Raw genomic sequence first — 16,686 nt, 5'->3', positions numbered from 1 at the left:
TTAGGTTATTTATTGGTTTAAAAGAAACTAATACAAAATAAGAGAAGCAACAGCATTACCCCTAGCAAATAAAACAAATAAAATAGAGACTGAAACCTAACAGCCATCAGTCTTAGAATACAGAAATTTCAGTCTTTCACACTTGTGATTGGAATATTTAGTCTCAGATATATTGGTCAGTTCTATTATATCAAATTCTCATGTAGCAAGTACTCAAATAGCAGTCATACTATAATCAACATCTGAGGAATGTTACAAGAACAATCCTTTCCAAATAATTATTGATTTATATTTTTCTTCATGATATAAATCAATGATGAGCAAGCAACCTTTTCCGGATATAGGCTGCACGTGAACCTTGAGGCTTCCGCATGCATGCAGAAGCCTACAAAGTATGCATTTTTTTCTTTTGAAGTTGCAGGTTTAATCCTGCCAAGTATCAACATACTCCATAACCAGCATTACACTAGGTACTAAAATAATACCATATTTATTCTAATAAACAGTGTGTGTTTTATTAAAAGATTATTAGAAGTTTTAATTAGTATTATCTTAAATTACAAAAAATAATTTTTTAATATCAATTATATTGTAATATAATTATATTTGCATATTGCATAATTATAACTATTAATAAAAATACAGTATAATGTAATTACATATATTTTTTTAATCTACGAACTTATTTAAAATTAAAAATTAAAATATACATTTTACTAGTCATCAGTGGCCTGAAGCAGCTACCCATTCTATCCCTAGTTACATTACTGCTCTCACAGATATGAATAATGGTTATAACAAGAAAATCTTGCTAATCTGCTAGTACTTGTTATAACCGAGTTTGACTGTATGTATTACATTTTGTAACCATTCTCATATATAAACAGTGTAAATCAACTTAAAATACAAAATGATATCATTTGATAACATTTAATGCTTCTCAAGCTAAATACTACCATCCCAAGGCAAATGTTCTGTAATAATTATGGAATGTTTTTCACACTCAATATTGGATGGTATTGATAAAGGATACAAATCAGTCATGATACCAAGTGTGCAACTTAATTTTCATTTTTTTTTTTTTTTTGAAAATAGAGCCTTTTGCCTTAGCATGATAACCTTTTCATTTTTCAAATTAATACAACATTTCATTGGGTTATTGTCTACTGAATAAAAAATTTTTAAAAATTTAAATAATTACTAAAGCAATTAATGTAGATTTTGAAGTAAATCAAAAACGTTTTTCTTCATTTGAAAAATGTGTTTTAATTAGAATGTAAACAGATTTTAAAATAAATCAATATCTACAATCCTGATGGTACATACATACATACATGAGCGAACTACTACAGGATTATATCGTGCTATTATATTGCGATTATTTTAATTTAATTACTAAATAATTTGTCATTAGAAAGAGGCATTAGGCACCATCTCTTATTAGATTTAATAATTATAATTAAATTAAATAATTTAGAAAATTCTGGAAGAAAAGAATCAGCCCAGAGCGATACTCGAACCTGCAACTGTCGTTTACCATGCAGATGTGTTGCTAGTTACACACTTGAGCCTCCATTCCAATATCTCTCTTCCAGATATATTTTAAACATGAACCATTATCTGTTACATCATCTGAAAGAGAAGACTGGAATGGAGGCTCGGGTAGATAACTAGCAACACATCGACATGGTAAGTGGCAGTTGCGGATTCGAGTCTCGCTCCAAGCTGATTCTTTTCTTCCAGATTTTCTAAATTATTTAATTTAATTATAATTATTACATCTAATAGGAAATGGTGCCTAAGGCCTAACTCTAGTGACAAATTATTTAGTAATTAATTTTAAATAATCACAATATGATAGCTCAATATAATCCAGTAGTTGCTGGCATATTACAGATATTAAAATAAATAGAGTATTTATATTTACAGGTAGTTAAATATATCTGTAATATTAATGGATAATTGTTTCAAAATATCATTATCAGCACTGAATGATATTAAGTTAACATCTAAATCAATTCTTTACAACCGCCAGTCCACAGGATATCTTGATCCATGTAAAATATTTATGTTTTGGTAAATTTACAAATTCAACATTTTAAGATAAACTGATATTTATATTTTTAAAACTGAACAAAAAAAATTGGTTAATTACCATTTTTGCTCTTTTAGACACTTCTTTAGTTTTGAGAATTGAAAAAGTATTTTAAAAAATAATCAATAAAATATACAAACTATATGTTAGCAGTTATTATTAGACAGAAATATAAATTTATACAGGGTGATTCAAAAGGTTTTAGAAAAACTTTGTAGGTAGGTCAAAAATACAAAGACAAACCATTTTTATGTAGGAACATATAGCAGCAAATGTCACCTGAAGTTACCAGAACAACAGGAAAAAATCATGCAGAAAGGAATACACATAAAGAATACATGTTTATTAGAACACTCAATGTTTGCAGCTATATGTTTCTAGGTAATTAAGTTTTTGTATTCCTGACCTAGCATTAGTTTGTCTAAGACATTCTGAATCACCCTGTGTATGCATTACTTTAAGTTTAAACTTAAAGTAATGCATATACAGTTGTAAATTAAAACTTATAACTTTCAAAAATCAAATAGTATTCTAATCTACTTTAAAACATTCTGACAGATTATAATTCATTTTCAACTGTTATCAATTTCTGACTACTAGTCTGTAATTTCTGCTCAGAATTATCAGGAAATATCACTTTGCTCTGAAGATCTGCAAACAGACTACATATAATCTGCATAATGCACTTATCACCATCATTTACTATTATTATGAAAATCAGCTATAATTTTTATATAATTGACTAGAAATTCCCCCATCAAGCATGACGGAATACTTTTTATGAAAAAGTAGAGATTGAAGAATTAAGAAGAGTAGAGATTTCAAGAAATTCAAGAAGAGTTGATAATATTTCTACAAATTAAGTAGTTTATACCATCTGTTGTAACATTACAAAATCTGGTTTGCTCAAGTCAGACTTCACGGCCTACAGGGGTCTCAGTTGTTATTATTCTTTCAGATGTAGAATTTACCTGACCAATTTTATTCTTATGTTTTCCCCTAGGCATATTTTTTTTTGGACAAAATAGCAAGTCTTTTCAATTCCACATTAATAAAACAAAGAATAATTGCATGTATGTTAGTTAAATGAGTAATAACACTTTCTAAATAATGGGCTCGTTAGATCATTACTTCTGATTGGATAATAGATCATCACATGGTCACTACAGAAAAATTTTTTTTTAAATTTGTTATAGAAGTGACATGATGTGGCTTTCTTTTTTTAAAGCTTAAATTTTAAATTTAATGAAGTAATGCCATTTGCAAAAATGCATATTTAAAAATGCAACTTAAGAGAAAGTCTGTTGTCAAGCATGAATGTCATGTGGTTGCTGATGTCACTGTAACATAAGTGTGATCACTGATCCAAAATCAATAAAACATTTATTCTATAGCTAATATTTCCAAAATAAGTGGTTTATACCTCATGTCGAAACATAAAACAAATATAACCAAAATTTTATCTGGACTGGACAAAAATTGCAGGAGTTATAAGGATTTTATATTATTAATAATATCTAGGTATATAACATAATAAATTTCTGTTACTTTCTTTTCAAATGATTTTTATAAAATTTATTAATATATAACTTCCCAGACTTACCTGTGAACTGAGATCAAATGCCGTTAAAATAGAAGAAGAATAAAATATAACTTTCATGCATTTCCTCAGATATAATACAGCAGTATTATATCTGTATATTTTCCTTTAAATTTAGTTCAGAAAATATATTTAAATAACATTTAGTGATATTTATAATATATGAAACTCACCAATTTTTCACCAAATGTTACTTCATGGATAATATGAGCCATATCTATACTGTCAGGTTGTTTGGAAGCAGCATGTGTAGATACATGAAAATTTCCAGGAACCTTTAAAAATAATGATAACATAACAATTCATGTATATATTATATTGTAAATAGTCAGTGATACAAATTCTGAAAATTACAAATGATTAGAAATATCAGACAAAAAAATATATATGTATAATATAGTTGAAAAAATACAAAAAGACAACTGTATGATGAGATTATATGTTATTATTCTGTGTGAAAAGACACCTCCATTAATATTATGTAAGTGTATGAAAAAAGTTATAAATTTTATTAAATGCTTTGTATCAAATATTATTTTTTATTAAATGCAGAAGTGTTAAAAAGGGTAAAAAATTTAAGCATGCATTAGATAAAATGAAGGTAATTAACTGAAATTTTATAAACACCTATTGATCTAAATATATAATATAAACCTTAGAAGAGATCCTCTTATTCTGAATACAAATGAAACTTAAACTTCTGATAATGATTTTTGTTTTCCAACAAAAGAATTATTTTTCCTTCCTTAACAATGTCAAAACAGTTATATTGAATATGCTAAAGGAACAAGCTATATTTTATCTTTATTTTTCTTATATGAAATTCTAATTTTTAATGAATAATGATAATGTATAATCTTCGTAAATACATTTAAATTGTACATTAAATCCTTATTAAGTTACAAAAAATATAGAAAACTATATTTAGAATGAAAGGTTTCATTTTAATAATGAAATATAAATTGTTAATGCTTTTTTAATATGTTATCTTATCGTATTACTATTAATAAAACCTGTATATAATGAAAACCTGTGATTAACGAAACATTTCTTTGGTCCCTTGAATTTTTTGCAAAAAGTAAAGTAAATCAACCTGTATATAGCGGAACCTGTCCAATACAGAAATGGAAAATAAAATCAGGTCATATAACTGAAAAATTGGCATCTTTATCCAATTTAACACAAATTTAACAAGAAGTTTAAGAGCCTAGCATGTATAAAAAAGTAAAAAAATACACATACCCAATACAGAATAGCAAAATATGATTACTGTATTACATTAATTTTATTGGGATTTGAACAGAAAATTTTTACTTCTTTTCATTAACAGCTGTTTTTACTTAACATAGATACGTGATGTAATTATAAGATGTGAAATTTAACACATTATTCCTGATGTGAGATTGTATTCTTTGTTTTAAAGCTTATTTTAAACTCTTTTACATCACATTTGATTTGAATAAAATCAAGTCAAAATGCAAATAAAATGCATATCAGCACATTATGCTTTTTAAGTTTCATAAAGGATATCATGCTATACAAACAGTAAAAAATACTCATACTGTGTATGAGGAAGTTGCTTCTAAACTCCAAATGTGTCAAATATGGTTTTGAAAGTTTTGTTCAGGAAATTTTGAACTAAAGGATACAAAACATACAAGCCCCAAAAGCTGTTGAAGAGAAATTGTGGGAAGAAATTGTTAAAGATTGACGAATAATAACTCATAAATTTGTAACAATCTTAGTGTGTCAGAGACATGTATTGTACATTACATTACATCCACTTGAAATGGTTGTAAAATATGCTGATGATTGTGTTCCCCACACAGTTTGTTTTTTTTCACTTATGAAAAAGAAACTGAATTGAGTATAATTTTGTCAGATGAAGCTAGGCATTCTGTAAGGTTTTATTTAATTTTTAAATTGGTTAATCAGTTTTATCTTAGACAACTTTTTTACAAATGAATGAAAAATTAAAGTTAAAATAAAAATATTTGTTAGTAATGTGAAAATATGTTCTAGCAAGTGGTGATCGTTCAGTGGAGTACTGAGATACCACTGTATTTGATTACTATGATTAAATATATATGCAGTAACATTGAGAAATTTATTAATTGCATTAATCAAGAGCTACCTATAGTAGGTAACTTGTATATATCAGAAACCTGTCTACTACAACAGAGTTGTTCAGTCCCTTGGGGTTCCGTTATAGACAAATTTGACTATATTATTTATAAACTCACAAGAAATATATCAGAGAATCAATCACATTTTTCATTTCTAGTATAAATGAGCGTGTCAATGAATCTATTAAAAATAGTGGCAAGTGAACTACATTTATCCTTTTGAATAAAAATCTAATGCCCTCTTTGAACAATATAGATCATTCTACATTGCCTGAAGACATTAATGAAATGTTGAATGTGCTTGTGAGTTTTCTCTAAAATCAAAATTTTTTCTAATGCCAACTGACAGTTTTTTGTTTCTATATATGTAAAGCTGTCTTTAAATAATTGAATAATTCTTATGGTACATAAAAACTTTTTTTATTGGAGCAAAGTTGAACAATTATAATTTTCTTCAATAAAGTAGTTAGCTCTTTCTTGAAAGATGAAATAAAATTTATTTTCTTTAGTTAGATAATTCTATTTTTTAATTATTTTACTATTATTTATTAAATTTTATTAAAAATGTATTCATTAATATAATTATAATACTCACTTTGTTAACATAAAATTTTCCTTCAAATCTGCAACCAGCACCATTATTTAATGGTGTCTTCTCAGTATTTTCTACAAATCCTACTTCATGCCTACCCATATCATCTTGAATATCCAAACCAACAACTGAAACAAAACATTAATATTTAATAAATGTGAATATTATAATTTAAAGTCTGTTGTCATATCAGTATTAATGTTTTTTTATTATAAAAATAATAATAAATTAACTTAATTCAATAAATAATATGTCTCAAAACCAAACTTATAACAACCACAAATGACTTAAGGTGACTGTTTTATCATTTAATTTTTATTGACTCCAATATGCATTTCGGACATATACATTCATCCCTCCTCAGTTGGGTACAATATTATATCTACATAGACAAATTAACAAAAAAATAAGAATCATCTTAACACTGACAAAAAGCATATTAATAGCCAATGGAAAATTAACATAGTTATCCAAACAAAAAGCAATTTATACCACAATATTATTATTATTAAACTATAATTTTTAATTACTCAATTATAATAATAATTTCCCTAAAAATAATATAAAATAATGAAATTATTATAACTGTTACATCTTTTAAATTCGACTTATGTTACTAAAATAACAGTTATTACATTTCAATGGTATTCAGTTAGCAGTTGAAAAATAAATGTTACATTTATTCTGCAGAATTAAGAATTATTATTGTATTTTCTCATTATCTCAGGGTGACAGCTAAGTACTGTATATTGCATAAATTATTTAGCAAGTATTATTTTTTTAAGGCCAAAAATGGCATATTAATTTAAATACTAGTTTCAAATTATACAGATTGCTATATTATAGTATTTTCTTATCATCCAGAATCTGTTTCTTCATTATTGGGTTGCAATTTGAAAAATTGTAAACCTATAAATTCCCATTGCTATCAGTTGTCTGTCCTTCCTTAATCTTGAGAATGGTGTTAGATAGATCAGAATCAAGACTAGATTTAGAAAGCTTAGGGGCAGGAAATCCCAATTAACTATATATAAACTTCCACTTTGGGCTGAGAGTCACATTATTTCAATTCAAAAATTTTCTCCTGAATGGAGTTAGATACATGACCAGCATGAATTCATCATTAACAGGAAAAGTATGATGTACAGGGGCAAGACAATACTAAACTTAAGTGCATTATGACAAAAAATTGCAGCCAGGCATTGTGATGATGTCAATAAATAATTGCTCACGTTTAAATAACCTTGGAAAAAATTAATGTTAAGTAGACATAAAACCATCTCAAAATTAAATGCCATTCTTTTATATTGCTATCAAAAATCTATAACATTACAATCTTAATTTATCAAATATGTCTTAAAATATAATGTGTTTGCTTATATGGTTTCATAATGTTTACCAAAGATCAATATCAAAGATTTTGTATTCAGTTCATAACACTGTGATGAAATCATATCAAGCACTTTAATATCACTATCAAAAGCAAAGTTGATTCAAACCAGAAATATAAATTTTTTGTTGTGTTACAATTATTTTTGAAAAACACATCTCAGTGAATATGTAAGGCCTATAAATTCGAATTTATATTAAGAAAAAATTAGTCTAATGACAATTTTCTACCAGCATCTTTTGACATCAGTGCTACATTTAATACTGATGTTAAAAAAAGGTGAATAAATAACAAGTTAAAAGATAATAATAATGGCAAAATATATAAAATAATCACGAGTCTACCATCATTAGTAAAAACTTATTAAAATAAAAATAAATGCCCTAATAGAGCAGATATCATTAGATACATAAAATTGAATACAACATACAAATCAAACAAAATAAAAATAAAACAAACATTATATAAAAAAAACATACTCTTATATGAAATTTTAAATATAGTTTTATCACATACATCTTACAATTAAATTTTACATAATTTAAAAATATATACTTCCATGAGATGGTATTTTTAATATTAGTATATCAACCAAAATTCTTTGTTTAAAAATCTCATTTAGCATACTGTATGTTTCTAATTCTCATGTTTCATTCCATTTCATTCCTAGTATTTCAACTAATATGTAAAATCAATCAAGACTTTTCCATTACTTTGAGTTACTTCATAAGATTCTCACTTATTTTAAAATTTTTGCAAAATTATTAGACATAGAAGAAATCTTATCATTCATATGATGGATTTTCAGAAACAAAGTATCCAAATTCTGAAAGAAAGAATTTTATTTAAAAACTTCATATAAGTAATCTGACAAAAAGGAGAGATACTTATATTTTATCTATAACTCAGAAGTATTCATTTTTGAATTAATTGGTAATAAATTTAATTGCCAAAAATAAATTTTCTTAAGAAATTTCATTAGAAATTTAAAATTTTAGTGACCTGTAGTGCAATTTCATTTTACATTTTAAATAATTTGTTCAATTTGCATATTCTATTAAATATTATCTATCTAAAAAATGGATGAAAACATTTATATCTTAATAGATTTTTATTAGTAAAAAGATCAGAGATAACTTATAGAACAAAGCTCCAAAGATTCTATTTTCTATGTATGTCCACACAGTATTAAAAGGAAAAATAAAAATATATAAACTACTTTTCAATGAAACATCCTATATAAAGATACTCTATCACTCTTCTATAGTTGCTTTTTGTGATAATAAAAAAATATATATATATTCATTAAAATCTTTAAATAATAAATAAGAAACAAAAATGGGATAAAAAATGTACATGAAATGTATTTTATAAGCTATCTTATCTATATGGTTAAAACTGTATAAAATTGTAATAATCACACTTAAACATTGTTCAACAGTTACCTTATTCATCAGAACATGTGCAATAAACAAGTAAAAATATACAATTGCAAAGGAAAATTTGAACAAGCTCTCATTTGAATTTTCTGATTCAAATGTTCTATGGATCTGATGATGGGATGGAACAGTCCCAAAAAACATTTAATTTAATAAAATTTTAGTTCCTTTAAACAGTTTAGTGATTGTATAATTTTACTTGTTTATTATGCATGCTCTGATGGATAAAGTAAGTGTTGGAACAATGTATCAGTGTGATTTTTACAATTTTATACAGTTTTAACTATATAAATAAGATACATTTCGTATACATTTTTAGAAACTATTTTATGTAATTTTTCATTTTTGTTTTGATATAGAATGTCTCATATTATATATATATATATATATATATATAATTATAATACAATAATTATAATAAAATTTATTTATTAATGATACCTCTAAAGAATAGAAGATTTGCAGGAAATATAAACAAAAATAATAAGATTACTGTGTTTACATAAAATACAAATAGAATAAAAATGAAAATCAAATAACTACCAGTAATAAAATCTTTCATAATCTGCTATTCCTTTGACAACAGTGAAAAAACAAAAAATAGTTTAAAGCAATTACTAATAATTTTTATTTCTAAATACTTTCTAATGTAAAAGAAATAAATTTTAGAATACAAGTAATATTCAATTCTAATTGTATTGCACTCTGAAACATTATTATTTCTAAAATAATAAGCCTTTCCAAACAGTTTATTTTAAAACATTAGTTGGTACTGTACTCTAAAAGCTGAACTGATATAGACTTACTTTGATTTCTAAATATTTTTAACTCTTAAAATTGAACTTTTTAATTTTCCTGAATTTATAAACTAACCTAGCTGAGAATTTTTAAACTAGATGAATAAAAAACAAATAGCAAATTTTTAAATTTAGAACTTTAATACAGCCAAAAAAATTCAATAAAGTATGTTTATTTAATATAACTGAAAATTGTATAAACTTTGACACCATCATTTATTATGATCAATCATTAAAATAAAATAAAACAAAACTGCTTCTTTACATAGCATAACTTATTTTCATTTTATTCAAATTCTAAGTTAAAAAGATATCAGTAATATGGGGTGTGACAAATTAACTTGCTGGTTTTTAAATATACAAATTATGTAATTTTGCTAAATGAATTTATTGTCATCCTGTACTTAACCTTAAAGCATTAAGTACAGGACACATAAATAAGCACTTTTAGAATATTGTGTCCATGAGGTGGTGTCCATTGTTGTCAACATTCTTGCACATTTCAGGGAAAATTTCCACCACTTCATCTCTGATGTTCTGCTTCAACTTGACCACAGTCCTTAGTTGGTTCTCATAAACCTTGCTCTTGAGGTATCCCCAAAGAAAAAAATTGTAGGCATTGAAGTAGGTGATATCTTGGAAGCCAGGAGAGTGTTCAACATCACGTTGGCATAACTCCAGCTCAAGAAAGTTGTGAATCATCTTGATATAGCAAGCTGAATTTACTGTCACAGCCCTGCCTTCTTTGTCTTTGAAGAAATATGAACCAATCATTCCAAAAGATGCTACATTACACCAAACAGTAACCTTAAGATTGTGTAAAAGTTGTTTGTGCAACTTGTGAATGTTCTCTGCTATCCAATAGTGACAGTTCTAGGAATTAACATAGCCACTCAGATGAAAGTTACCTTCATCTGTTAAGAGAAACTGGTTAACACTGCCATCATTTATAATATTCAAAATGTGTTCACAAGCAGTGGTGCACTTTCTTGTGCTCTGAACTGTAAACATTTTATATGGATGGAAATGCACTTTTTGTTCACTCAGGGTTGTGCTGAACATTTTGGTGCCTCTGTTTCAATGTTAATTACATAAAATACATAATTAAACATTACTTACATGATTTTTAAAACAAATTAATTCACATATATGCTTAGAAATAATAGTTAAAAACAAGAATAAAAAAAAATAAACTTTAGTAGAAACTTCATTTATTTACCCTTTTTATTTGTATAACAATTTTTACATGTTAATGTCACAACATATTATTTAAAACATTCCATGGGCTTATAATTTTACAAAAGTATTTGTGTCATCTCGATAATTCAGTTTATTGGATATATCTCTCTCTCAATATAGATTATCCCTAATGTTGTTATTGCAAATTGACTAAAGTACTCTGTGTAGTAATTGTATGAAAAATATTTTTTAGTTAATTTCAGTTTGGAAAAATTATATTCAGTTGCAGGTGCAATGTTAAAAAGTATATTGAAGCTAACTGTACCATTTGGAAGTAAACAAATAATCATTATTATGTATAAAATTAAAACACTTTCTGAACTCTTAATATCTACTGGTAATAGGTTAGAAATATTAACTCTTCTTTAAGTTCAGTTTCATCAATATCTCCATTCTCACCATCCTTTAATGCTAAATATAGGTCATTGCAATATTTACCAAGAGTGCTATAGTCTTAAATGTTTGAGATTAGAAATATTATATTAAAAGTTGAAAATTCTGAGATGTTCATTAAGTTAAACTCCTTTGCATCTTGTAATGTCACACTTCTGTGCCATTGTGGAAAATATATGGCATTATGACAAGGACTATTTTTGTATTCTTGTTTAGATTATCCATATCAAAAATAATAAAGTATTATCATTAATATTTTATTAGTTATTTATTTGCCCTTGGCATACATTACACAGTTAAATTTTTGCATTGGATGTTTGCTCTTTATTACATATTATACAAAGTATTTTTTCAGTAAGAGTAACTAATTCTTGTGCTATAGAAAAACATTGAATTGAATTTACCTTTTTACTGAAGAACTAATCTTAAATTTGGTCTCCATTCTTGTTAGAACTATAAATAACCTGCCATTACTTTTAGTTTCAGTCATATAACAATTATTTTCCACATATGCACAAAATCAAAAGTTTAGTCACACCTTTTGGCATCCTGTAAGTTCTGCACTTAAGGCACTTGCCTCTTTGCCTCACTCATCAGCACAGACCTGGCTGCACTATATAGTCTGACATTCCTAAGACACATGCATGTTTATATGCCAATTACCACGGACTACAGTGACACACTTCATCAATATTTTCAGGAATTCTAACACTGGTTTTTCTGGAGGTTTACTCTCCAAGGCAAGAGCCATTTTTCTGAAGTTTGTTATTAACTTATCATGGCCATATTACAAGAAACACTATAAGGAATTATTACTCTTAAAAAATATCTCTATCACAAAAACAAAATGCAGTGCTGACCAATGCTGCATTGTGTAACATATGGCATTGAAAACAGTAACTCCACAAAAATATGACGACAAAAACAGTTTTACTTCAACAATTTCACAGTTTATATACATTAATAAATTCGAATAGAACGACTCATTGACTTTTCAAAACAGAACAATCTTTAAATGCTTTTTTTCCTTGGCCCTCCCTCTTACAACCAAAGAAATAATAAAACAAAATATATATATATATTTTTTTATTTTACACACTAATTTCAATTGTTACTGAATGGCTTTAAGTTAAACAACATGTGTGCTCTCCCCATCCCCACAGTTCCAATAACAGCCATATTTAACAACTGGCAGTTTAATCTGCTGACTCTACATATATAACATGACATCTTTAAGTAATATTTCAATATATATATTATATAAAAAAATTGTAATTAACAGATTTTTTTATATAACTAAAACCATGTAAAATATACTAGTCATTAAGTTGATATATTATTAACATGTGGTAAAATTAGAGGTATCATAGTTTAAACCTTAAGAAAACATCCAGGACTAACATTCCTGTTGTAAGTATTACATTCAACATCATGTGAAGCTAGCCAAAAAATTTCTTAATAAATAGTTGCTAGTTTGGTTATCAAGAAGCAGTTTGTTTTATTTTATTTTATTTTATTGAATGATCATAATAAATGAAAGCATACAGAAATTTGTAAAAAATTTAAATGATGATTTAATATTTAAATATCAGAAAATTATTTAATGTTCCTATACTAAACTGAAGGAAACAACTTACTATTGGTCCAAGTATTTTTTATTAATGATTTTTTAAGAATTTACATTGCTTTGTGTTTAGCTATCTTAATTTCTTTCTTTTGACAGATATTGAATTCAATCTAACAAATCAAAAATAATGCTCTGAAATAATGTTGTTAATACTCATAACTTTGTATATGTTACATTCTGTCAAATCCTTCATTAGGTAATTCAATAGTGATATCATCCAGTTAAATTATTTGAATAGCTTATAATTTCAAAACTATTTTATATATGATTATTTTTTTTTAAATTTAATTTTGAAAAAGACTTCAAAATTTGGTGTTTCATGTTTAATTTTTCTGTGACTATTGTAACATTTGAAAATTCACATATTAAATTAGATTGTTTTATTTGATTAGGGAAAGATTACAAATATTTCCATCAATTTTCAAAAATTAAAATATTTCAATTTCATCAATAAAGAAACTAAAAAGACTTTACTTAAACTATAAAACAAAATAAATTAATTTAACAGAATAGACAAAATTTAATTTGTAAAAAATTAATGGAACCATTATTTCTAATTTGCAGAAATCTTTGAATGTTAATTATATGATGCAAACAATTTCCATATGTGGTGAATCTTCTCAGTAGCCATTATTATATTCAACAATAATAAAATAAACTGCAACTTTGTGAAATGTAATTGTGCTTTTAGAATATTCTAGAAAAATAAATTTAATTAAAATTGAACATTTTGTTTTTACTTTTGCTCTATCTCAATATTGTTAATAATGATTAAAACATCTGGATCCAATCTAAAGTATAAAATAAGTACTGTATATTTAATACTTGGATAATTTTAAAAAATTGAAAGCCAATCATCTACAATATTCAATCTACAAAATAATTTGTTTCCATACAAAATACAAGAACATATCTGTGATGAATGTGTGCAAATAATATAACATTAACATGCATTTGCTGAGTGCATTCAGTTAAATGGTACTCCCAAATATCATATTCAATGTGTGTACCAATACCAATATTTTTATTAATATTCAAAACAACGTAGATAATATTGATATAAACTACTATTTATTAATCAATATAAATTAAAACTATTCTTTAATAGTTCATAAAATATTTTAATAGAGCTATTTATATATATATATATATATAAAAAAAAATCACAAAAATTTTCATGTTTTTCACTTATCTTCAAGGAATAACAGCCAAGAGGAAAATATAGATTAATCTAACAGATGACTTATTTTTTAAAGTAAATTGGAATTCATTATTTCATTTTTAACTCGAAACTATTAAAATTACCATTTTTAACAGGAAAGATTTATTAGCAAATATTGACAAAACAGGAAAAATTTATTATAAATTAACAAAAGAATTTTTTAAACAGATTTTAACAGGAAATAAAATTAATACATTTTATTTCCTGTTAAAATCTATTTTAAAAATAATACTAAAATTACTAAAATAAAAATATGTTTGCTTATAAAAATAAATTTACATGCAACTGTTTTAGTATTTTTTTTTTATTGTACTTTATAAATTATTATCACAACAAAGTTTATTGAACAATTTAATCAGAATTGTATTGGTACTCATAAATATAGATATTAAATATTTTCTGGATCGCAATGTAGTTTTTATCATTATTGAAATAAATTTTTTAAAAGATAAAATAATTTATCATTTACAGTTAAGTTACAGCTTATCATTTCTGTAACTAATTACTGCTATTGTTTGCTAAGATTCATTACAAAGTGAGAACTGATAGGAAGATCTATTTATTTAATTAACATTTGAATCAAAAAATAGCTTTTATGATTCCTTCCTTGATGATAATTTATAATTTACAAAATACAAAATAAACTGATGATATTTAGGGTTTGCTTACCACTATTCAATCACCAAAATTAAATAACTTATGTAAACTGAAAATAAAAAAGAACTTACCATCACAACTAAGTCTAGGCAAACTTATATTCAAACGAACTGCTATTCTATCTTTATCTCCAGGATTATCAACAAATAACTCACTGCTCCTGTAACAATGAATAAACATTTAGAAACTGTTGTAATGAACATAAATAATAATCAGTGAAATTTTATTCATAAAAATTAAAATAGAATTGTAGCAAAGGGATGAAACTTATCCTCAATTAGTTTTCTACAGATTAACTGTTTTCAGTTAATAAAATTAACAAAATAAAAATTAAACATTAATTCACTAAAATTAAAATTATAGAATAATTAATATCTGAATATTTCAATGTCAATTTTATTATTACTTTTTAATAATGACAATCTTTTCAGATTTATAATTAGATGCAATAATCCAGCCAACCACTTACCGACCCACGCATTATTTTACACTTTTAACATTTAAATTTTCTTAAACTGAATATATTTACGCCAGAGATATTTCAAACAACAACAATACAAGCTTTCATCATATTTCATACTTGATGCGTTATAATTTTTAAACCATAATTTACTAATTAAATTTTCATTTGGATGAACGTTTTAGAATATCGCATGTTAATGACATTTATAACTCATAAGAAAATACAGTGGATTGATCCTTTTTTCGATACAAAAATATCTTTTCCCCCCATCCGTTTCGCGTAATGATGATAAAATATTCGAAAAACAACAATTTATGTTAATTTTAGATTAAAAATTTATCAAATAAATTTAAGAAACAAAATATAAACGTCGACATTCTTTTGGCATTAACCAATAGGTGGGGCCGTTACGCTACTTTTGTTTTCTAATTAACTTAATTTTTCGCAATATTCCGAAACAGAAACGAGCGAAGAGGAAACGGAAGCGCGCAACTAACGGTCGCACGGACTTCCGTCCATCTATAATACTATCGTTAGTTACTTGTCGCCAGCTCTAACCGGAAATGCTGCTAGTCAACAGCCGAGGGGCATCCCGACCATCATCATCACCTGTTTTTTCTCCGATGACAGGAAGGGATATATTTAGTGACTAATATTCTATAACCCAGTATATAACGGTCGTCCGACAAATGATGTGCATCTCCTTTAAAACGCATTCTCTAGGGAAAGGCCCATTCTGCACTTCCTGCATTAAGTTACGAACCACTTCCGACCCGAAAAACTGTTAAAATTATGTCAATTAAATTCTGTTAATAACGTATTCAACGAATATCTCACGTATTTATAATAAATTCGCTGGAAAGCGGGCTTTAAAATATGTCTCTAAACCGTTAGAATCCCCGACAGTACAAGTTTCTTTCCTAAATTTCCAGAGAAACGAAATTTTATTACTAAAATCTGTATTATTCGATGATTTTCTAAGGAAATTAATACGAAAGTTTTTGTTATAACGAAATGAATAGGAATTTTGTAAACCGTTTCCGGAA

General features: G+C 25.9%; 1 protein-coding gene across 1 annotated transcript in view; it reads right to left on the bottom strand.

The window, feature by feature from the left end:
• LOC136979884 (endoplasmic reticulum-Golgi intermediate compartment protein 1-like) overlaps nt 1-16,686 on the bottom strand; it is a 39,746-nt gene that overhangs the window by 6,705 nt on the left and 16,355 nt on the right. The window contains exons 3-5 of the mRNA XM_067275909.1: nt 15,249-15,337; nt 6,417-6,541; nt 3,869-3,970 (exon numbers count right to left, since the gene is read on the bottom strand). Of these exons, the coding sequence (XP_067132010.1) occupies nt 3,869-3,970; nt 6,417-6,541; nt 15,249-15,337 (316 nt within the window). The remainder of the gene's footprint in view (nt 1-3,868; nt 3,971-6,416; nt 6,542-15,248; nt 15,338-16,686) is intronic.

Source organism: Centruroides vittatus, unplaced genomic scaffold, assembly GCF_030686945.1.
Source record: "Centruroides vittatus isolate TY-2023 unplaced genomic scaffold, ASM3068694v2 contig_651, whole genome shotgun sequence".
Classification (NCBI taxonomy): domain Eukaryota; kingdom Metazoa; phylum Arthropoda; class Arachnida; order Scorpiones; family Buthidae; genus Centruroides; species Centruroides vittatus.
Note: the sequence above shows the minus strand (reverse complement) of the source record. Positions and strands in the feature narration are given on the sequence as shown.